Raw genomic sequence first — 25726 nt, 5'->3', positions numbered from 1 at the left:
CGAGGGTTGCGATCCCGTTGCCGGACACGGAAAAAGACAAAAGACAAAAAAAAAAAAAAGAGAGACTAAAGAGATACCAGCTAACTGCAATTCCTTGTCTGGGATTAGGGGAAATTGTTATAAGGAACATAATTAGACAATTGGTGAAATACAATGACCACAGACTGTATGTTAAATAATAGAATACCATCAATGTTAACTTTCCTGAACTTAACAATTATACTCCGATTATACTCATATAAGACAGTAGCATTGGATAGAAGAGACATAAGCTGAAGTGTTAAGGGATAAAGGCTCATGATGTCTGCTTACTATCAAATGGTTTGTACAGAATATAATATGTATGTATATGTATATGAATGGGTACAATATGTATGGATGTGTATATTTATATACGTTTATATAGTTACATATTTATGCATACATACATATAAAAATAACATGCAAATGTGGCAAAATGTTAATAATCGCTGAGTCTAAATGAAGGGCATATAGGAATTCAGTGTAATGTTCTTGAAACTTTTCTGCAAGTTTAACGTTTTTTCAAAATAATAAGTTAAAAAAGTGCTATTTCCATTTTTATCAACATACCTATGTGAAACTAATTTTTAATGATGACTATGATTAAAAACAAGGAACAGACAAATTGAACATGTAATCATCAGCCCTCCCTTCAGCTACACTTGTCATTTTGCATTTCTCAAACTCTATCTGTACTCTCCTGCCATAGGACCTCTGCATATGCTGTTCCCCTATCCTTATCTTGCACCCTTCTTCTTTGTCTAGTTAATTCCTTTCCTTCCTTGAGGGCTCAGCTTGATCGCTCCAACCAGGTCAACTACCTGGTCTCAAACCATAATCATATACTTCTCACAGCTATTATTTTATATTTATTTGTATGATTCTCTACTTAATGTCTGCCCTACCCACTAGGTAATAAGCTTCAGAAAGACAGGAGCCAAGTCTGGTTTTGTTCACCATTTTAACACCAACACCCACCACAATGCCTGGCACATAGTAGAAACTTAAAAAAAGAAAAAAAAAATCCATGGAGGGGAGGAAACTAACATTTATATAAACAGCTGTATTGGCCTCTGCTGGTCCTTGAACACGACAGGCATATTCCCCCCTCAAGGACATTGCATCTGCTATTCCCTTCACCTGGTAGTCCCTTGCCACACAAATCCCAATGGCACTTTCTAGATGAGGCTTTCCCTGACCACCCTATTTCAAATTGCAACAACTCCTCCGTTTCAACCTTAGATGCATCTTTGTTTTATTTTTCTCTGTAGCATTTATTATGACCTAAATTACTAAGTATTTATTAGAATACTATCTATATCTCCTCATTAGAAGATTAACTCCATAAGAACAAAAATTTCCTTCACTGCTGTATTCCCAATGTTTAGAATGATGTCTAACACATAGTAAAACCTCAATCAATACTTGTTAAAATGACTACAGAAAGATAAAATTTTGTCAAATATTTTCTACATTCAAAATTTATCTTAATGTACATTGTTTTAAATATGCAAAACTGCCAACTATCCATGTATAGGAAAAACTATCCCATTTTTCAAGATTATATACTTACAATTTTTAGGTGTTAAAACAGTCTTCCTTTTTCAAAGTGATGATAATGTGTAGTAACTACTTTTTCTCAACGGCCTTATTTGCCAAAATGAGAAATGGTCAAATCTGTCAGTGTCTAATATTTTTCTACAATTTTTAGGTGTTAAAACAGTCTTCCTTTTTCAAAGTGATGATAATGTGTAGTAACTATTTTTTCTCAACGGCCTTATTTGCCAAAATGAGAAATGGTCAAATCTGTCAGTGTCTAATATTTTTTGGAAATTTTACTCATCTGTGAAATCTAAAACTCTGGAAACTACTAACATATAAGATTAAAATAATTTATCAGAATGTCATTTCACTATTGAAACCACCCATTGAAACCAATCACCTTCAAAAATCTTCTTCTCTAGTCAGTATCTTTATTAACTTCATACCATAATGTTGATCCCCTTTGACCCTTTTTCTGAATTGACCTTTTCCTTTTTTCATCCCTCCTCTAAATCCTCCCTTTCCTTTACCTAAAATCTTTCTAAAATTAAGAAGGTTTTCCTTACCACTCTAGCCTACATTCATCCTCCTCTCACCTGAACACTTCCAGTCCTTTAGTTAGGGCTCATTCCAAACACTAGTTTGGCCCAAGCTACCTACATAAGAATCACTTTGGGGAGATTATGTAGGGCAGTTTCTGTCATCTCAGTGAAGATTAGAAGAATCAGAATTTCCAGGATAGGGGCACAGTAGGCAGTATTTTTTAAAAGTCCTCCCAAATGATTCTGACGTACTGCTTGACTTAGGAATAATTAATCCATACCATAGGGTATGAAACTAGACATAAAATACTTTATAATTATATTTGAATAAGCATTACTTATGTGTGCCTTCTAGAACTTCTTTTAGGGAACAAAGGAAGTCTTATTAAATAAAAATAATTGTAACCATAATAATCGTAATACTTGCATGTTAACCTTAAGACCATAAAACATCAATCATGCATGTCCGTGTTCAATTATACATATGAAGTCCTTAATTTTGAAACAGATCATTTCAAATCCAATTGCAATATTGTGACACATATGCAGAGGCATTTGTGGAAATAATGTATTATCACAGGAGGGCATATATTGCAAAGAAATTAATGTATTTTAGCTTAAGTTTATTCAAATGCGCAGCAAGCAAAATTCTATTTTAAAGAAAAGTTAATGTAAATGTAGTTTACTAACCTGTTTGTTGTTCTCTGCCATGGAAATCTGCAATGCCAAGAGCATGGAGTCTGCACCACATAGGGTAGTTCGCTCAGAGTTACAAAGAGTGTGCCAATTCCTTCTAAATTCTTTAATCATATCCAAGACAGACTTCTGATTAAGCACAGCCATTTTCTTAAAGTTAGACAGAACAGAATGTTGAAGTGACTTATTTTAATTGGAAATTAACATTAAACACATGTAAGCAAGCAAAGAGAAAAATAAGTAGTAAGTGAGGAGTCATTTAATATTTACCAAGATTGCTTTTAATTAAATTTAGGAAAACAGAATAACACAATTGGTGCCTAATCATATTTTCCTCTCCTTTGGTTTTCTTAAGCCAAATCTCTTGAAACAACAAAATCCAACCTTCAAAATTCAGAAAAATCAGACAAAACAGACATGTAATTTCTGCAAACTTATCATTACAAGAACAGATATAGCTAATTAAAGGTGTATTTTAAATATATTTGAGAGGTGGTAATATTTGTGGTAGATTGAGAAAAACAAAAACTAATTTCCTCTCATCCCTATATTGTCCCAAAAGAAGTGTTCTATTTTTCCACCCATTTGAATCTGGACCAGCCTTATGGCTTGATTTGACCAACAGTATGTGGCAAGAATGACTTGATAAATCTGAGCCTAGGCCTTAAGAGCCTGTGCACAGTTAATACAGCAGACCTGACTGCTATCCTTTGAAGCAGATTTCAGGAGGTTTTCCAATAAGAGTAGCTCACTGTGCTAAACTGTACAAACCATGTAGATTATACTGATTACTTGCTTTCCTTCTGGGTCTGTAATTTTGGTACATAACAGAGAATACCTATGTGTTCAGCCCCTAATAAAAATCCTGGGCACTGAATCTCTAACAAGCTTCCCTGATAGACAACATTTTACATGTGTTGTCATAACCTGTTGCTGCAGGAATTAAGCATGTCCTGTGTGACTCCACTAGGAGAGGACCTTTGTAAGCTTACACCTGGTCTCCCCTGTACTTCACCCATATGCCTTTTCCCTTTAATTTTGCTTGTATTCCTCTTGCTACAATAAATCATAGCCATGAGGACTATATGCTGAGTCCTCTGAATCCTCCTAGCACATCATCCAGTCTGGGGATGGTCTTGAGGGCCTCCAATATAAGGCCTTCTAACTTCAGCTCAGTCTCTTGATGCTCTGAAACTACTGTATGAGGAAGTCTACACTAGTCTGTTGGAGAGGCCATGTGAAGGAGAACCAAGGCACTCCAGGTAACTACCAAAACCGATTCATAGATGTGAATGAGGCTACCTTAGACTATCTAACCTCAGTCAACCTGCCAGAAGAATTGCAGCCACAAGTGATCACAGGCAAAACCAGCAGAAGAATTACCTAGCTGAGTCCAGCCCAAATAGATAACCAATACAATAGCTAATAATTAGAAGCTTACTTGGTACTTCTGCCAGATACTTTCCAAGAGTTTAATATTGATTACCTCATTGAATTTTCAAAGGATCCTACAAGGTTATTATTATTAGCATTTTATACCTGAAGAAAGTAATGTCCCATGTCACTCAGCTAATAAATGGCCAATTAGACATAAACCCAAGATTACTCTTAATTCACTGTATTATATAACTTCTCCTGACGCAGAGGGAAGCCTTTCAGATTAATTTGATGTAGTGCCTATGCTTTACATACCCAAGCCTATATAAAGCAGACAATTCCTTTCTCTGATTTTACAGACATGCCTGCTACAAATTTTTTTCCTACTTTTTTTTTAAGTACCAGAGTATTTAAGTATCCAACATATTCACATCCCCAACATCTTATTTTGAGTATTTTTCTGTACACATCCCATTTACTGACTCTTGTCATCCTTTTCTTCTACTTTTATGTAGCATAAACAGAATCACAGACATTTACTAGACATCTCAGGCTTCTATGACCAAGAAAAAGGGCATTTACCATTTACAAAATAATAATTTAAATTATAGATGTAATCGATGATGCAATTTAAAGATACAGGCAAAAGACTATAGATTAAAATAGCTACATAAACACAAATCTTTGCAAATAGCTAAGAGTTATACTCAAAATATCACCCTCATTTCTTAAAAGAAAGAAGAAAGTGAAGAACTAAGGGGTCGATTTCAATTTGCCTGATATAAATTTTTAGCAGCAAATTACTTACTAGTATTATTTAAAGGTATTATGAGTTTAGATCGCTATGAATGCAGACTCAACTGAAATTAGACTATTCTAAATTCTGGCTTCACCACTTACTAGTTGTGAGATCTTGGCAAAATTACATCACCTCTCCCTGCCTCTCTAAGCCGGGCATAACTTCCTCATACTGAAAATGAAAATATTAGTTCCTGTCTCATAGGGTTTTGTGAAGAGTAAACAACACAAATACAAGTAAAGCTTTTAGCACAGTGCATGGCACATATAAAAGCACATTAGCTATTATCATGCATTATGAGTTTCTAAATTGTATTCAGTTAAAATTTTAAAGAATATTACTATTGGCGACAGAAAATCAACAGTCTCATCCAGGGGTCAGCAAACTTTTTGGAAAGGTACAAATAATAAATATTTGAGGCATGCAGGCTATACAATCTCCGTCACAACTACTCAACTCGACCTTGTGGTGTGAAAATAGCCAGAAACAATACATAAAAAATGAACATAGCTGTGCTTCAATAAAACTTTATGGACACTGAAATTTGTATTTCATATAATTTTCACATATCACAAAATATTCTTTTCATTTTTTCCCATTTAAGCATATAAAGTCCATTCTTAGCTCAGAAGCTGGCTGCACAAAAACAAGCAATGCAGCTGGTTTGCCAGCTCCTGGTCTCTACCAAGCTCTTCCAGTAGCTAGCTGGTTGCATGAGCCTAGGGGATAAGCTTTAAACCTGGCTGCCCAGGTAAAGAAATCATCACTCGAATACCGGAATAATGTCCACCCTCTCTACTTACCTTTGAGCCAGTTGTGAGGAGTCAATAAGACAATGAATATGCAACCACTCTGAATTTCAGGCTGCACTATACAAAAAACAGTAGCAGAAGGCAGCAGCGATAATAAACACTTGTTTTAAAAAACTGGATTCCAAGCTGCACTAACGCAAAAATTGTGAGACAGGAAATTGTCACTAGGGAGGCAGTGTGAGACGGTTGAAAGAACTAGTTTCGAGTCAGACAGAGCAGGGTTCACATCCAGGCCTTCTCATTTATTAGCTCTGCGTCCTCGGTAATTAAAATCTCTAGTGAGCGTAAGTTTCTTCATCTGTAGAAATGGAAAGATAATTCCTACCTCTTAGAATTATGAGATGTTAATGAAACAACTACAAAACCCACCTAGTGCCGGACACTTAGTAGGTGCTCAATAAAAAAATGGCAGACGTTATCATTGTCAGAATGCAGGTCCTAAAGGTTCCTTGGGAGGATATAATAACAGCAAGAAGAGGGAAAGTTAAGGAATCGGAGTCTGCGTACATAGTGGGACAAGATCCCTGGTTTCCTTCCTAACTAATGGATTTTAGGGAGGCCTCGGTGGGCCTCAGTCTTCCCATCTGAAGACGATCCCTCAGGACCTCCCAGCTCCATCACTGGACACTGTAAACTCCGTCCAACGCCGCCAGACCCAATCAGGTTCCGGCGCGAAGCTACGGTCTCATGGCACTTTGTTGTCACCGAAACGCCCTTTCAAGCCGCGGCTAGAATAGCCACTTAAAGTGCGACAGGCAAGCCGGGCATGGGTAAGACTCACCTGACTCCGGGGAGGCGTAATTTAGCCTGAGGAAAAGCCCCACAGGGCTGCCGCCGCGTGGCTGCTTGAATAGACGTGAGTTCCATTTTAAATCTCGCGGGAGGGCACGGGAGCCAATCGTCGCGCTCACCCTCCGACCCGGAAGTAGAGCCGGCGCGCGCCGTGTCACCCTCAGCTGAGAACAATTTCACTTTGGTCGCTTTCCGGCACTCTCCGGTGCGTATTGCGCGAGCAGTCTAAGGGGCCGCACGGCTTTGCTGTCTGCCGCTCCGCGCTCCCAACCTATCCGCGGGAGTTCTTCCTTCTTTCCTCCGACCTCGGGCTCGGGGAGGTTAAGAGCGGGATCTCGCGGGACTTGCCTGGCTTGGGGCGAGGCGTCTAGGCTCATTGTGGGGATTTCTCTTGTTCGTTTCTCCTTTCTGCCCTTACACTTTTAGAGGGTCAAGTCCTGCCTTCCGTGTATAGGTGAGGCCTTGACAAAGTAATGACACCGGGCACTGCTTTAATGAGTAGTAGATGAGAGACTGGGACCGAGTTTCCTCACCTCGAGTCTCGTGCACTTTCCATACCGTTCTGCTTTCGTGGGTATCTCACCTGCTGGTCACCCTTAACAAGTATCCAGTCCCAGATGATGCCCATTCTTAAGGTTACTAGTTTATAAGTTCCCCGAGGTGGGACTCATCTGATTTTCAGTATATTCTCATCAGGTATTTTGATGTGTTTGTTGCTGAGCACAACTGTTTTCAGTACAAATATCTTGCGTCTGATAAAAAAGAAAAACTCTTAAAATCCACAATTCTCATGTAGGAATGCTACTTTCAGAATGCACACTAGGCTCTAACAGGTTAGTTGAGGTTTTGTACCTGGCTTTATGAGTATTTATATCACATACCACATTTGGCACTCCTTCCATCAGATCCTATATTCTGTATCTGTTTATATTATAGCTCTTTTCACGCTATATCATAACCATCCCTAGATTGTGATCTCCTTCAAGGCAAGAGGCTGTGTTTTTACGCCCTGGTGCCCAACACATAGGAGTTTCAAATCCTGACTGCTTCGGAGCTTGGCAAGTTAGTTAACCTCCGAAGCCTCAATTTCCCCATTTGTAAATTGGGGGCCATAAGTAGTACATGCCTTTAAATTTGTGCAAATACAAGATATGCTAATGTCAGTAAAATGGCTTAACCTGGTATCTACAAGTAGTGTTCCATAAATGTTAATTTTTATGGATATGTTTACTGTTAAAAGTTACTCCATTTTCAAGTACTCACTTTTCCTTTAGATAATTTAAACAGAATTTTATGGTGTTATATTCTGTGGGTACAGTGTCACAAATGTGGAACAGAGGAAAACTGTGGAGGAAGTGTTAAAACATTAATAATTTAATAATTAGATTGAATTGTTTTCCTGCAGTTTCTGACCCTTGATAAGTATTTTAAATATTTCTTTTGAGTTGTCTGTGGCATTGGAACCTTATTTTGACTCATTTGCTGAATGACCGACACTTTGGCTTTTTCTAATTGTATTTATCCTGTAATCTGCAGTTTCCTGACCTTGTCCAGTAGAAGGCTATTTTATTTTTACAACTACTCAAGTTTTGACATTCAAGATGAAGCAAGATGCCGCAAGAAATGCTGCGTACGCTGTGGATTGTGAAGATTATGTGCATGTGGTAGAATTTAATCCCTTTGAGAGTGGGGATTCAGGAAACCTAATTGCATATGGTGGCAATAATTACGTGGTCGTTGGCACATGTACATTTCAGGTTAGTCTACAAAGTTGCTAAAAGACAGTGAAGATAAGAAAACTTATACAAATCAAAGCTAAACTTTGAGAGTGTATTGAGTTAAATGTTTAAAAAGAAAGATTTGAAGACCCACAGAGGTATTCCCAGTTATATCTGCCTGAGATTTGTACAGACATTATATAGATGGTGAAGAAGAAGAGTATGAGGCTCCTTTTTTGCCTCATGATTAGTAATGGAATATTGTGGTGGTTGAAGGCTATGATTAACTGAACATTTGTATGTATAGGAAAAATCTCATTTAAATGAGATCCAATTATAATTGCAGTTTTTCTCCATTCTTCTTTGACATAGGAAACAAGCTAATACTGAGATCCTAAAAAATGATCCTCCAGGAGCTTTTGTAGCTTTCATGATATTCAGCTTTCCTATTAATGTGCTGACGTACTTCTTATACATCTAAAGCATACATTTGGAGTATACAAAGTATGGGATCGTATTAATTGAGGAGGCAGTTCAGCATAGCCGTTAAGAGCATGAATTCTAGAGCCAAAATGCCTAGTGGTTTTACTCCTGCTTCGCTTTAACTCTTAATGGCTATGTGACCTTGAGGTACTTAACCTCTCTTCTATAAAAATGAGGAATATGGTGCTCAATAGGATTTTGTGAGAAAGTAATGAGTTAGTATGTGTAAAGTTCCTAGGAGGCATCAGGCACATTGTTATTCATACATAATCCAGAATATTATTCATAGAACTGTATTTCTCAAATTAAAATTAGTTAATGGAATTAATGTAATTTGGCAATGACCAATTTTCAAAAAGTTGAAATAACTTTATTACTAAAGTGATATATTATTATAAACATTATTTCCCATTTTACTCAGGAAGCAGTTCTACATCTTAACAGTGTTTTGACATCTTGCAGTTTATTTTAAAGTACAATAAATGTGTAAAGTTTTGCAAAATTGGGTGCATTCATATTTGTCCTAAAGGAAAGTATGAATTGAAATTTTCAGTTTTATTGATGTCTTAGTAGAATATGAGAGCTCTTAGGCTGTCTCCCATTGTCTATCCAGGTGGGGGTACGAATTTCTAGCTTTTAGGCTACATATCACCCAGCATCACTTCAACTGGACTACTGGATTTGGATCATAAAAAGTCATATGATTCAAACAAATAAGGTAGCATACACTTGAAAAATACTGAAGAGAAACCATTTCTCTGATACAGGCTAATAACCTACAGAAGAATAAAGCAGCCCGCTACAGGTGAAACTAACTTTTTACTTCATTACATTTAAAATTAATAGCTATGAACATAGGATTATATTTTAAAACAATAAAAAAATAACGTTTATCTGCAGTTTACAAAAAATTCAGAAATGTTGAGGGAGAAAGTCAGGAGGGGAGAATAAATCAGGAAAAAAGTCAGAGACAATGGGTGACAGAAAAGGGGAGAGGAAAGGAAAATGAAAAAATGAGGAAAAGAAAGTAAAAACATTTGTATTTGTATTGTTTCATTATGGGTTATGGTCACATGGATTGTCTTGGTTGAGCCTGAGAACTGTGAGATTGACAATGTATAATCTTTTAATTTTACTTTTTCATGACTTTTTGAAGTACGCTCATACAGTTAATTAAGACTGTTCCTATCCTCGTGGAATTTCCATTCTACTTCAAAGAAGTTCAGGAATTTGCATGACTACTAAATGAAAAAGTAAGATCTAAACCCCATTCTTAATCTCTTGTTTTATTTCTTTATGCTTCTATTCAGATAGGTTGAAGCTGTGATTCAAATGGTTCTGAAGGAGAATTGAGTTCCAGTGGTTTGCCCTTGGGGATTCAAAATAAATTGTTGCTTCTCTTGGAAGTTATTTTTTATCTAAGTAAATATTATGAAACATAATTCCTATTCTCTTATCCTAGAACCTCGAAGTTCCATAGCACCCAATTTCATGCCTCTTGTCTTGAGAGAAAACTAAGCAAAGATAAATCAAATTGAAAGATTTTTGCATTCCCATCAGAAAGGCAATCCTTGTGTTAAGACTATTAGGAAAACACTGTAGATATAGTGAATTTGAATTTCAACAAAACATTTTTCAGAATCTCGTGCTGTTCTTTCTAATGTAATGAAAATATAAGCTGAATGATAGTACTCTTAACTGGTGTCATGTATTTACCAAATATTGATTAAGTCCATATTAGTGCTGGGAAGTTAAAAAAGCAAGGACCTGTCCCTCAAGGAGACATTTAAATATAAAACAGTGCAATAAGAAAAATGCTATAAGAGCCCTATGTGTAAAGAGCGGAAGGAGCGTGAAAGTGTCTAAGTCTGTTCAAAGGGTCTTCATTAATGAATTGAGGCCTCTATCAGGACTTGGATGAGAATATTGATTTAGGCAAGCACATTTTATTTACGTGGAAGATGAAGCTGAGGATACCCTAGTGCTTTGGATAACAGACGTCATTTAACAAGTATTTATTAAGCACCTGTTGTATGCCAAGCTCTGTGCTCAGAATCCAAATATTGTGTAATAGATTGGATTAATGGGCCAAGTTGAACAAGCTAAAATTTAATAAAGATGAATATAAAGTCTTAAAAGGTAGACTGGTAAACCAAAAGGAGAATTATGACCTAGGGTTTTTAGTCACCTGAATGTGCTCCATGAGTCAGTGCAATGATTAAACTGCCAAAAGGAGCTAATTCCGTGCAGTCTAATAGAACTATAATGTGAGCCACAAATATAAGTTTAAATGTAGTAGCCGCATAAAAAGTAAAAAACAGGTGAAATTCATTTTAAGACCATATTTTTTTATCTAGCATATCCAAAATATTTCACATGTAATCACTGTAATAAGTTACTGACATGTTTTATTTTTTTTCATAGTCTTTTAAATCTGTTGTGTATTTTGTGCTTTATAAAGTGTACACATATCGGATTGCGCTAGCCACATTTTAAGTGCTTAATAAGGCCCCACTTGGCTAATGGCTACTGGATTATACAGTACAGTTCTCTCTATATCTTCCTCTGTAAATTGACTGAAATCTTTAATACACAATAATAATAATAATTTTTAGTTCTCAGCAGTGTAGTATGATTCAAAGTAGATAATGTACTTAAAGACAAATTTCAGGGTAGTTTTAAATGTTTAAAAGTGTCATGTGGTAGAGGTATTAGAATAGTAAACAGATTTTATGTAATTTATCACCTCTATGTTTGGTTAGAGTTGTTGCTTGTAGTGCTTTAAGACTGATTCTAAAGATTATCCTCATTTGAGTGTGTTCACCTAGGGGAGATCAGCTATGGCCAGATACTTGCCATCACTAAATTAGATTTAACTCTATAGAGTTCCAGGAATAGAACTTGGAGAAATGAGCAGAACTTACTTGGAAACAGATTTTGGCTTAATGTTAAGGAGAACTCTTCTAATAATTAGAGCTATACTCCAATTGAATAAGGTTTTTGAAGAGGTAGCTAGTTCCCTCTCACTGGAACTGTTCAGAGTGGGATTGCGCAAACCTCTTTTAGATGTTCTACTAGAAATTCAAGCATTATATGAAAGAATTGGACTAGATAAACTTAAGTCTTGTCTAACTGAAATTCTATATTTGGCCTTAAATGGGTGTGTAGGAGGGCCTGCCAGTTTCAAACACTTAGAATAGCCCTTCTGTCAGTCTGGCTTTGCCCCAACCTCAACTTTGCAGGAGTTTTGTATAATCATTTGTATTATATAGTGAGTTTTCCAAAGTACCTTAATTTCCTGCCTATACAATACTGCCTACAGCTCAAACGAAACCCAAAATAGTATTTGTCTCTGCCTACCACACACACACTCTGGCCTTTTAGTTGGCTCAGTGGCAGATGGTGCTGCCAGGAAAAAAGGATTTCACTGGTAATACATAAAGCTCAGGCTGTACAGCCCCTTGGATTTCTTTATCCCTATGACCACCCAATAATTCCATGTATAATTTGGGTAGCACTGTTGTTACAGTAGCAAAATAATGTTCATTTTCATGTGAAAACTTTATTTTTGAAGATTGATTTGTCAAGTGTGGAAAAGATAGGTGTAACTCAAACTATGAATTCAGCTATGATTAGGCTTCTAAAGTTATTTTTGATTTGCTTACTGATCACTACCTTGGCATAATTGGCTTTTAGCTATGCAGCTGTTATACATACAGATTATTAAGTAATAAAATTTGATGATGTTTTCTTTATACGTGTATTTCTGTTTCTTTCATTTATGGAAAAACTTTTTGCTGTTAACCCTTAAATTCATCTGAAATTTAAAGTTATTTTCAAAGGGTATCTGAATTATGTACAGAAACACATGTGTAGTATATCTGTGAAATGACTTTGCTAGGATCCCAAAGGCTGTCCTGGAAAAATCAACGCATCTATTTGGATTCGATTAGAGTACATGTTATAAAAACTTTGCATTTAGATTCAGGGTAAATGGAATTTTTAAAACAGACCTTCAGGTAATTCCTATCTATCTAGACATATGTATTCCATTAAATGTCTAGTTTCACCTGCTCTGGATTGTTTCCCTAATGATATTTTATAATCCCACAAGCTTTTATAAAAGATAACTATAGTTACTTAATACAGAAGATTCTTTGGACAAACTTGTCATGAAAATGTTGGCTGTAGTCTGTAGACCCAGTTCACGTAGTGATTTAAATAAGAGGACAATGATTTATTTATTTTTTAAATTGTATTATTTAGGCTTTTAAAAATGTGTATTATCTATGTAAGGTATAGAGAAGAATAAAATAGATCCCTGTGTACCTGCTACCTAACTTAAGAAATGGAACATTGGCAATGCTTTTGAAGCCCCCTGGCTAGCCTTTCCTTACTGCCTTACCATCTCATCCCCAAGAAGTAAACATGTCTGAAATTTTGTGTTGTTTATTTCTTGCTTTTCTTTATAAGTGTTACTATACGTGTAGGTATTCCAAATCACTATGCTGTTTTTCACTTTATACCAGTAATACTCTTATGTTTTTCTATTTTTTGTTGCTATTGCTTAACATAGTTGTTAGATTCTTCCATGTCAAAGTTTATTTATTTTTACTGCTGGTGTTTTATAATATGAATATACCACAATTTATTTATCTGTTTCTGCTCTGTTGGATATTTAGGTTACCTTTAGATTTTTACTATTGAAAGCATTGCCAATATGCTTTTTCTTACCATGTTTTCTGTTTGTGTTTTTGTACCCCTCCTTTCATTTTTTTCCTCCCTGATAGTTTAGAAGCTTTATATGCTATTGCTCTTTTTTTTAATGGTTGCCAAAGGCATTCGAACATGCATACTTAATTAGACAAAGTCAAAATTAATATCTTTACCTTCTTCACGAGGAAGACAGACCTTTAACATTTGAACTATTATTACCCCTCCAGACTTATTGTTGTCCACCATTTTAGTTCTCTCTCATTTTTCTTTTTGTTTTAACCCAAAAATTAAATACTGTTTTATGTGGCTAATGTTTATTTACATTTACCCACCTGTTTGCCTTTGGTTTTTTTACTCACCATTCCTTATTTCTGAGACCAGATTTAGGATCATTTTTCTTCATCCAAAAGCACATCGTTTACTACAGGAGTTGGCAGACTTTCTTTAAAGGACTGGATATTAAATATTTTAGGCTTTGCCAAGCACTTAAGGTCTCCATTGCATATTATTCTTTGTTTTTTGTTTGTTTTGTTTTTTACAACTCCTTAAAATTGTAAAAATGATTCTCAGCCCATGGACCATACAAAACCAGGCCATAGGCCAGCTTTGGCCCACAAGCCATAGGCTTGAAAAAAAATTTTTTAGTGAATTTTTTTAGTGAAAATTTATTGATTCTACCTCTTGGTTTTTGTTTTTCTGAAAGTATGTTTAATACATCCTCATTCTAGAAAATCAGTTTTATTATGTCTACAATTCCATGGGTATTTTCTCTCAGCATTTTGAAAATATTATTCCACTGTCTTCCTGCCTTTGTTGTTTCTGGTGAGAAGTTGGTTTTTGATCTAATTATTACTCTTTTATAGAAGACTTGTCTTTTCTTTCTAGCTGCAGTTGCTAAGATCAATCTGTGTGTGTGTGTGTGTGTGTGTGTGTGTGTGTGTGTGTGTGTGTGTGTGTGTTTTCTGAAGTTCCACTACATTGTCTCTAGCTATAGATTTCTTCTTATTTAAGCTGCCTGGGATTTATTGTTCTTTCCAAATATAGCTTGTTTTGCTTTGTTTTGTTCTGTTTGGCGGCTGGCCAGTGCCAGGATCTGAACCTGTAACACTGAGCTCTAACCAACTGAGCTAACCAGCTAGCCCAGTATGACTATTGATGCATGTTGTCAAGTATGGAGAGTCCTTTGCCATTATCTCTTCAAATACTTCTTGTCCAGTTCTTTCTATTCCTCCTTCCACAACCCAGTCACATACAAGGTGGAACTTCTCACTGAATCCTCTGTCTTTTAACCTCTCTTTTTGTCTGTGTTTTTCTACATTCTGAGTTAATTTTTTCAAGTCTATCTTCCAGCTACATGTAAAGATTGATTTTTTTAAAATTTCAATTATGGTATATTTAAAAGTTTTATTTAGTTCTTTTTTATTATTAACTTTTATTTGTAATAGACAAATAATTGTATATACTTATTTGGCACAGTGTGATGTTTTTGGTTTATAAGTACAGTGCGGAATGGTTAGATCAAGCTAGTTAACATATCTGTCAACCTCACTTTTTGTAGTGAGATATTTGAAATTCACTTTCTTAGGAATTTCAAAATATAAATACATTACTAACTATAGTCACCATACTGTGCAATAAATCTCAAAAATTTATTCCCCCTAACTTAAACTTTATACCCTTTGATCAACATCTCCCCATTCCCTGTACCCCACCCCCACCCCATTCTACTCTACTTGTATGAGTTTGATTTTATTAGATTCCACATATAAGCAAGATTATGTACTATTTGTACTATTTCTGTGCCTTGCCTATTTCACTTGGCATAATATCTTCCAGTTTCATCCATGTTGTCACAAATGATTAGATTTCCTTCTTTATTAAGGCAGAATAATATGCCATTGATGGACACTTAGGTTGGTTTCATATCTTGGCTATTGTGAATAATGCTGCAGTGAACATGGGAGTGTAGATATCTCTTCTACATACTGATTTCAATTCCTTTGGATATATATCCAGTAGTGGGATTGCTGAATCATGTGGTAATTGTATTTTTAGTTTTTTGAGGAACCTCCATACTGTTTCCATAATAGCTCTACTAATTTACATTTCCACCAACAGTGTACAGTGTTCCCTTTTCTCCACATCCTTGTTATATTTCATTTTTTTGATAGCCATTCTAAAAGGTGTGAGGTGATATCTCATTATTGTTCTATTTTGCATTTCCCTGATGATTAGTGAGTTGAGCATTTTTTCATTTACCTCTTGGCCATTTGTATTTCTTCTGAAAAATGTCTGTTTAGATCCTTTGCCCATTCTTTAATTAGGTTATTTGTTTTCCTACTGTTGAGTTGTTTGATTTCCTTATATGTTTTGCATATTAGCCCATTATCAGCTATATGACTTGCAAATATTTTCTCCCACTTTGTGGTTTGTCTCTTCACTCTGTTAATGTTTTCTTTTTTGCTCTGCAGAAGCTTTTTAGTTTTGATGCAATCCCATTTGTTTATTTTTGCTTTTGTTGTCTATGCTTTGGGGTCCTTATTCCAAGAAATCATTGCCCAGACTAATGTCTTAGAGCTTTTTCCCTGCTTTTTTGTAGTGGATTTACAGTTTCAGGTCATACATTTAAGTCTTTCATTTGTTTTGAGTGGGTTTTTATATAAGGGTGTAATTTCATTCTTCTACTTATAGATATCCAGTTTTCCCAGCATCATACATTAAACAGACTGTCCTTTCCCCATTGTGTGTTCTTGGCACTTTTATCAAAAATCAGTTGTTCATAAATGTGTGCGTTTATTTCTGGAGTCTTTATCCTGTTCCATTGGTCTATATGTCTATTTTTATGCCTGTACCGTGTTGTTATAGATTATAAATCTGCCTGGCCGTTTCTGGTAATCTCTTGTTGCTTACTGATTTTTATTTACCTCTTTTATTTCCCTAAACATACATCTTTCTTGGATCTGATAATTTTTATAAGATATCTTTGCAGGTTTTATTCTGCAGTTTTGTTGTTTTTGTTCATATGTTTTAGTTTTCATATCTGAGAATGCATGTATATAAGATCATATTTGATTGAACTATATCTTTGGGAACTTTTTGAGACGTGGGTAGAAGTAGTTTATCCAGAGAGAATTTGCCTTTGTTTCTGTCAAGTACTTGGGGTCACTACCAACATATAACAACTTTGGAATAAGTTCTTTGTTATTTTCTGGACCACATTGTTAATGTGAATTCTCTCCCCATAGTCATGCTAGAGCCAGCTAATCGTTGAGATTTCTCACAAGTTCCTTTTTCTTTTTCTTGGCCTTCACCTATGGTAGGTACTTTGCACAGCAGTGTTTTCTTTTTTAGTTTTTTTCTATTTCTCCCCTTAAGGACACTGGATCTATGCAAAGATTTCTGATCTGGCATCCTCCCTTGTACAGACCCTAAGTTTTGTCTCCTGTCTCTTGCAAACTGAGGCTTTAAGTTACTAGATGTGGGCAAGTGCCCTTTTAACACCAGCATACCTTACTACTCAGTTCCTTCTCTGGATTTGGATTTTTGCATTATTATTGTAGCGGGAGAGCTTTTCAGATTTGTGTCCATATTGCCAGAGATAGATGGCTTGACATTTAAAATTTATTTTTTTCCTCACCTTCCCATGAGAATAAGCTGAAATCATTTTGGCAAGACAGAACCCGGTAAATGAGCTGACTTTATTAAACATTTATACCCAGAATCAAATAACTAAGACTAAAATAACTATATTATTATTTGCATATTCACTATTCATAGACTATAATATTATAGATGAATTATTTGTAATATATATAAATAGTGTCATTACTACATGAAAATCATTAACACTCATTGTAATGACTTTGAGACATCATAAGGTCCCAAAGTATCTTCCATATAATCAGAACTTTAAGTTCATTGTATTTTTTTTTTTATATTTTCAGTTGATAATCCATGTATGGTAATTCATGTACCTAGAATATTCTGATTCTTAGAGCATTCTATTTTCATTGAATTTGTAATGAAATGTGTTTACTAGTAAGGGTAAAATGTCTCCTAAAATAAAGTATAACATGTTTACCGTTTGTTGTTAGCTGCCTTCGAGAGGTATTCTGTGAGACTTAAACAGTTTTGAATTTTTTTTTAATTCAGTGAACTATTTAAATCTCAAATTTCCAGCTAATATGCATGGCCTTCTGAAAAATTCAATGAAATATAGGGTATTACATAGTTTGTTCTCATATTTATTAAAACATTTACTCTGTATGCTTAGGAGGAAGAGGCAGACATTGAAGGAATTCGGTATAAAACACTGCGAACATTTCACCATGGAGTCAGGGTCGATGGCATAGCTTGGAGCCCAGAGACTAGACTTGATTCATTGCCTCCAGTAATCAAGTAAGTTTTAAAGTATCAAGTGCAATAGTTATCAATGTCCTTTGGTTGTTTTTAGTGATCTGAAGAATTACCATATGATCCAGCAGTCCCATTTCTTAGTACCAAAAGAATTGAAATCAGGATCTGGAAGAGATATTTGCACTGCCATATTCATTGTAGCATTATTCACAGTAGCCAAGAGGTAGAAGCAAGCTAAATGAACATCAACCAGTGAATAGATAAAGTGTTGCAGTGTTACTGTGAAGTCACAGGGAGAGGCAGGAAACACCAAGGAACAGAGTTTATTGATGCCGGCAGCAGCTCAGCGGACTCTAGTTGCAAAGGCTGAGCCCCAAACACAGCGAGGCTGTTATTTTTATATCATAGCATTTCCGGGTTTTTGCAACAGGGCAAGAGGGGTGATCTTATGATCTTATGTGGTTATGACTCTGTCTCAGGATGAAAAATTACAGCAAGGGAGAAGCAGAAGGGAAAATTCTGTTATAGCAGTCTGTGGCAACCGCAGTGTGAGACAAGGCAGGGGTGCAGCTGCATCTGGGTCTGTATGATATCTGGGTAGGGGTCTTGGTTACAGCATAGTGTAGCCCAGCATGGGTGCCTAACGGCCACAGCCAGGCAGAACACGGCCAGGTAAGGACGAGTGCCTCAAAAGAAAGTAATGGTGTATACATGTGATGGAATAATATTCAGCCTTTAAAAAAGAAGGAAATCCTATTATATGCTGCAACATGGATGATCCTTGAGGATGTCATGCTAAATGAAATAAGCTAGTCACAAAAAGACAATTATTGCTTTATTCTACTTATGAGTTATCTGAAATAATAAAACTTATAAAATGGAAGTTAGAATAGCAGTTTCCAGGGACTGGGAGGAGGGTAGACAGAGGAGTAGTTCAGTGGATATAGTGTTTTTCAGTTTTGCAAGATTAAAAAGTTCTAAAAATCTGTTGCACAACAATGTGCATATAGTTAACACTACTCTATGTTCTACTTACAAATGGTTAAGATGGTAAATTTTCTTATGTGTTTTTGACCACAGTAAAAAAAAAAGTTAATATGTGGCAATCACAAAAGAAACTAAAGATATAAAAAAGAGAAATTAAAGAAATCCTGAATATATGAATATATATATATTTTAAAATCTCTCTAAAAAATTGCTTTCATTAAAATTTGGCTTATATTTGTAAAGTATGTAATGAAATTATTAAAATTAACAACTGGAAATCTGTGTCTAAATTGCACAGGAAATGTAGATATTTCCTAAGACTGATTCTCTCTCTCTCTCTCTCTCTCTCTCTCTCTCTCCCTCTCTCTCCCTCTCTCTCCCTCCCTCTTTCTCTCACCCTCTTCCCCCACCTCACCACACACACAAACAAAGATATATACTTCCCCACTTTAAAACATCATAATCCCAATTATAGGAGGAAGAAAAACTACTTTTTTTCACTACAACTTTTAATTTCACCTCTGAGAAAACCTTGGACAGAAAGGGAATTTCCCTGTTGGCTTTGATCTGTTTCCTCTCATGGTTCTTGACAGATCACTGGAAAGGGATGTCGTAGCAGAGACCTACCAGCACATCCGAGTCTACAGATTAATAGCCTTGCTTTACCGAGGTCCTTACATTTATTACTTGAGAAAAAATGGTTAACTTTAGTTGAGAACTAAAGAAGAGATTTAGATCCATGTGACACTTTTCTTGCCAAAGAAGTAATGGAAATAAACTTTGTTTTTCAATATATAAATATGTCTATTTCTTCCTCAGTCATTATTTAGCATGCTGAGAATCTAGAAATTTTAGGTTTTAATCACCTTTAAGGTGAACTAGTTAAAAAATAGTTGTTTGCTACTTGGATTTTTAAAAAATTTAATGTCTGTTAATGAACTACTGAAAAACGTGTCTTGAATGTTTAAAGTCAGCGCAAGTAACACTCTAGCTTTTAGCATGTATAAATATACCAGCTTTTACAGACATAAAAAGAGTATCATATTTCATCTCATTTATCTGGAGGAATAGAAAAAGTAAGAAGGGTTATGGATAACTGAACAAGACAAAGACTAAGGTAGATGTATGACAACATTTTTAATACCTCATGTTGTCCTGGCTAAAATGAATATACTTTTTTAAATCTATCACTTTATGCTTTTAAGAAAACATTTAATATTAAATTAACGTGCTGCTAGTATAAAATTCTACACTTCTATTATTGAAGAGACAGGTCTGTAATATACTAACATTTTGTGTATTCTCAAAATATTTAATATGCCTCTTACTTTCAGTAATGACTATATAATATTTTTTGCAGAAGTGCCACAACATTCTCCTTTTCTCCTCCAATAAAAGTATGATTATGAGTTATGATAAAAGCTTTGGTGACTTGGAGGGAGGGACAGAGATCAGGGGGGCACTTCCACTTACAGAAGCTATAAATGGGCTTGTTTTTGTTTTTTGCTTCCAGATTTTGTACTTCAGCTGCTGATATGAAAATTAGATTATTTACTTCAGATCTTCAAGATAAAAATGAATATAAGGTATGTTGACAAGTGTAAATCATAAATCTTTAGATTTTATATTAAAACATGTATTTATTACTTTTTGCCTTTTTATTTGTATTTATTACAATTTTATATGACTTTTTGTGGTCAAATTTAAGAAATTAATTTAGGGTATCATTTACCCTTTTGTAGGCTATAGTAACTAGGTTTTTAGTAGTGACTGCAGATTATAAATCTGATATCACTTATTAAATTAAAATACTAGGAACAGCAAATAGGAGAATCAGAAATTCACAGTTGAATGTAGTAAGAGTATAATAGTCATGAGCACACATGGAGTAAGAGTTGAGGAAACAAATGATCGGTACAGCATAACACAGGCAGGATTACAAAGTGATTAAGAGCACAGACACAGGAGCCAGACCCCCTGTATTTAAAGCCCAGCTCTATCGCTTAGTAATGGAGTGACCTTGGCCAAGTAACCTAATCTCTTTGTACTCATTTTGTTATCTATAAAATGGAGATAATCATAGCATCTACCTCATAGGATTATTAGCATTGACTGAGCTAATTCATAAAAAATACTAGAACAATGCTTGGTCCAGAGCAAGCCCTGTGTGTAATAAATAGCCCTCAGGTTGAGTTGAAATTGCATCATGTTTTCTTATAAAAATGATATTGCCTTCTTGACTCTCTAGTAAATCAAAAATATGAACAATGTTGTGAAACAAAGATAAACTATAAACCTTTCCAGTCGTTTAGAAAATAGTGAAAATTATGCTCCAAGCTATAGACAGTGGGCTTAATGCACTGTATATATTGGTTAATTTAAGGCTGTACCATGAATAACCAAGTGTATAAATGGCACATAAAATTTTGACCTATTAAAAGTTAATATGCTGGGCCGGCCCCATGGCGCACTCGGGAGAGTGCGGCACTGGGAGCACAGTGGCACTGGGAGCACAGCGGTGCTTCCACCACGGGTTCGGATCCTATATAGGACTGACCGGTGCGCTCACTGGCTGAGTGTGGTGCGGGCGACACCAAGCCAAAGGTTGCGATCCCCTTACAGGTCACGAAAAAGACAAAAAAAAAAAAAAAAGTTAATATGCTAGTTATAAGAGACATTAAACATTTAATGTTAATTTAGTTTGTCTTGTAGACCATGACAGAAGTTTTGGAGAATGACTTGGAGGACCTGGATATGTTAAAGTTACACTGGAATCTTTGAGCCAGATACTTTTTTCTTCATGTTACATTTCTACGTATTAAGCTGTGCCATTTAGGACTGTTTGATTAACCTTAGATCTGAGGTCAAATTTGAGTTTTTGCAAGGGAGGGAGGGAGGAAGAACTAACTACCTAACAAACACACATAGGCCTGTCATATTAACATATTTTAATTTTATTAAAATTATATGTATTAAATATGTGTTTACATATTTTATTTTATTAAAAGGGCGTATATTAAATATGTATTTACATACATATGTATGTAGTATTTACATACATATGCAAATAAAATATGAATTAAAATATGTAAATATCTGACAGGCTTATGTGTGTGTGTTAGGTAGTAGTGTATGTGCGTCAGGTATAAAGTGAAAAGCCCAAAGAGACTATATCTCAGTATCCCTAAGAAGTTTTCCTTGCTTTAATTTTTATTTAAGCTTTATGTAATAAATGAAAAAGAAAGTGATATGAGGACACGTACAGTAAAAATGTGTGTGTTTTTGTAAGAAATGCATAGAAAAGAGAGACTAAGCCACTAATAATGTGTTGAATGATCAGCTTCTTTCCAAGATAAACCTTCCAGAAACGTGGGTGTATAAATCATGCTTTAAAAATAAATTACTAAAGAAATATTTATAGAAAAGAGAAGCATACAGTGAAAGCTTTTAAAGCAGTGAAGTAAAAATATTAGGTAGGAGTATTGTAGATTATTTTCCTGTTTCTTAATTTTTCCCTTTTTATCAGGTTTTAGAGGGTCATTCAGATTTCATTAATGGTTTGGTGTTTGATCCCAAAGAAGGCCAAGAAATTGCAAGTGTGAGTGATGATCATACCTGCAGGTATGTTGCTTATGTTACAGCCACATCTTTGAATTTTCACTTTATTTTAATGAGAATTATATTCTTAAATTTAGAGGAAAAACTCTACAAAATGTTGTAGAAGTAGTAAAAGTACTAAAATTAAATACTTTATTTAAATTGTAGGTATGGCACAAACCTGAGTTTCAAAACCAGTGAGTTGAGTTAATGGAAACTTCCCTTGCTCATTCAAGTGTCACTCTCCACCTCTTATTTTAGATTTGCACATTTTTGAAATTTAAATATGTATTGGATCAAATTCTCTAATATTGAGTAAGATCAGTAGGATAACAAAAGGTAATTGCCATATTGTGAAGTTACATCACAGATCCTATATGACAAGTTAGTGTTTAATAATGAACTGTGAATCTTACTATGGAAGACTCATGGAAAATTTAGTGTTTTGACAAATTCAGAGGTCTCTGTATAAGATTTTCTATAGATACAATACATTTCAGTATCATGTTCTCCCACCCCGTTCCCTAGTTTAGAGTGGATGAGGTAGATATAACATTTTAATAATGCCTCAAGCTAGCAAGTATCACAAGTAAAGAAAAAGATGAAAACCAAGAGTAGGAGGTAGAAATAAGCTGAGGAGTCAAGAGTGAAATCAGTGAATCGGTCATTAGAGGGGTGTTAATTTCTGCATTTGCTTTAACAGTGTTGTGAGCAGGGAAAAAAAATGCTGCTCTTCTGTTTTGCATAGTTTCAATGTTTGATAAAGCTACATTAAAATCATTAGTATTAATACTTATATACATATAAAATATGTATCACTTCACATTGGATGTAAAGCTGCTAGCTACTTTTTAAAATTTTAATCTTCTTAATATAGCTCATCTTCTTAAAGTTATAGAGTCATACATTATTTTTTATGTACTGCCTGTTAAAAAATTCATGTCAGGGACATGAATGATTTACGTGACATTGAGATTCTAGGGCCCTAAGTATTACAAAACCAAGTTTCTGTAGAGACTTGAAGAGTAAATGGGACCATTTTTAAGATAAAAATTAGATCACTAGAAATAAATAATGGCATTTCACTTATCTAAAAGAGACTCCTCATCATAAGCATTTATTATAATGAAAACTGGAAAAGGGGAAAAGTGAGTGTCTTTCCAAGCCAAGCAATGCCTCTGAACAGTGAGCAGCACCCAAAGAGACAGAGCATTGTACTCAGTAGTCTATGATTTTTTTTTTCTTGTAGTAGACTTTAGGATTTTCTCATAGACTAGTAAAATTCTCCAGAAATATTGGGAACTGACATAGGGTTGCCAGCTTTTTATGTAGTCAAGGAATAAGAATTTTCAAAATCTTTTGCTTTCTACTATTGTCATTATTTTATAGAGGAGAGGACATTATTGCTCTAAAAGTAGAAAGGGCTTGCCTTTAGAGTAAGTCCTTCAATTTAAATAAATTTAGCCTTTTGCAAAACTCACTACATTGCTCCTAAGTGTCTCATTTTGCTAGATTGTGATTGACGGTATTATTGTTCAGCAAGTATTTACTCTCCTTTCCCCCTCCATGGAAGGAGGAGATTTTTCCATCCCATCAGGCTTAGGTTTGTGACTTGTTTAGGCCAGTGTAATGTTAGCAGGTGTGACAAGAGCAAAAGCTTTAAATGTTTACCTGGTTTGACTTGATCTCCTGTGCTCTGTCATCTGCTATGAGGTAAGCGTGTCTTAGATAGCTACTAGTCCCAGAATGAGAAATACATGGGACAGATAGTACCCATCATTATGAAAGAGAGCTTTCCATAGGCCTATTAGCAAGAAATGTATGCCTATTTTTGTAAGCCACTAAGATTTGGAGGTTGATTCACAACATCATTATAGCAGTAGCTGGGAGCTAAATTTAGAATTCATCAGCTTAGTTCACCAACCAAAAGTAAACAGCAATTCTGATTGGCTATTAAAGCTGAATCTCTTAGACCAAAAGCTAAGCAATATAGATAGGATTTTTAAAAAGAAAAACAGAAGATATCAGTAAAACAAGAATTTTAAACTAAGGAAGAATAGTGAGTATCATATACTCTCACAGCAGGAAAGAAAAGAAGGAATTCTGAGGGACAAACTACAATAGATACACATTTTAGTACAGTCATCTTTATTAACTTGAAATCTAGAATTGCCAAGCTACAAATAATGACACCAGCTGAATGGGAACTATGCAATTTAGGCAGAGGAAAAAGCCATTTACATCCCAGGAATGACTCTTGTCACTATACTAAAGTAATGCCAACCACAGACTGGGTCTGCATGTTGGTGGTAAAGGTACATTAGTGAAATCCTTGTCTGATCCTAGTCAAAGCCTATGTCATCTTAGGAGTAGTTTTATTTCAGGTGATATCATACTTATAAAAAAAAAACTGCTAGAGAATAACAAGATAGAAGGCCAATAAGGAAATAGAGAATTTGAACATTATAAAACAACTAGACTTAACAAATATACACAAAACACTCCAAACACTCCTAACATTGACACAATACACATTCTTCTCAAGTGCACATAGAACCTTCTGGATAATAAAATATATGTTAGGCCTCAATACAAATCTCAATAAATTTTTAAAAATTGAAATCATACAAAGTATCCTCTTAGACCACAGCAGAATGAAACTAGAAATCAATAACAGAAAATGCTGGAAAATCTACAAATATGTGGAAATTAAATATTGTACTTTTAAACAACCAGTGGGTCAAAGAAGAAATCACAAGGGAAATTAGAAAATACTTTGTGATGAATAAGAACAAAACACAACATACAAAATTTATGGGATTCAGCAGAAGCAGTGCTCGAAGGGAAATCTGTTAACTATGAACACCTACATTAAAGAAGAAAAAAGTAACCTCAAATCAGTAACCTAATTTTACACCCTAAGGAACTTAAAAAATAAAAAGAGCAAACTAAACCCAAAGCTGGCAGAGGGAAAGAAATAATTAATATTAGAGAGGAGATAAACAAAATAGAGACAAGAAAACAGAAGAGAAAAATCAATAAAGCCAAAAGTTGCTTTGAAAAGATCAACAAAATTGACAAGACTGTAGCTAAACAGACCAAGAAAAAAAGAGAATCTTCAACTAGTAAAATCAGAAAAAGTGGGACATTACTACCAACCTTACAAAAATAAAAGGAATTCTAAGAGAATACTCGAATAGTTATACACCAACAAATTAGATAACCTAAATGAAATGGGCAGAAACACAAAAAGCTGCCAAACTGACTCAAGAAGAAACAGAAAATCTG

General features: G+C 35.0%; 1 protein-coding gene across 1 annotated transcript in view; it reads left to right on the top strand.

The window, feature by feature from the left end:
* Nucleotides 1–6732: 6732 nt before the first annotated feature.
* The window catches only part of LOC103610760 (nucleoporin Nup37-like), a gene marked incomplete at its 3' end in the record, with an annotated part of 35845 nt that continues 16851 nt past the window's right edge, over nucleotides 6733–25726 (top strand). The window contains exons 1-6 of the mRNA XM_008594857.1: nucleotides 6733–6786; nucleotides 8118–8338; nucleotides 17772–17896; nucleotides 20355–20427; nucleotides 22368–22462; nucleotides 22607–22635. Coding sequence (XP_008593079.1) covers nucleotides 8183–8338; nucleotides 17772–17896; nucleotides 20355–20427; nucleotides 22368–22462; nucleotides 22607–22635 — 478 coding nt within the window. The remainder of the gene's footprint in view (nucleotides 6787–8117; nucleotides 8339–17771; nucleotides 17897–20354; nucleotides 20428–22367; nucleotides 22463–22606; nucleotides 22636–25726) is intronic.

The sequence above is a fragment of the Galeopterus variegatus genome, unplaced genomic scaffold (assembly GCF_000696425.1).
Source record: "Galeopterus variegatus unplaced genomic scaffold, G_variegatus-3.0.2 Scaffold11734, whole genome shotgun sequence".
Classification (NCBI taxonomy): domain Eukaryota; kingdom Metazoa; phylum Chordata; class Mammalia; order Dermoptera; family Cynocephalidae; genus Galeopterus; species Galeopterus variegatus.
This window is presented reverse-complemented; position numbering and strand designations above follow the sequence as displayed.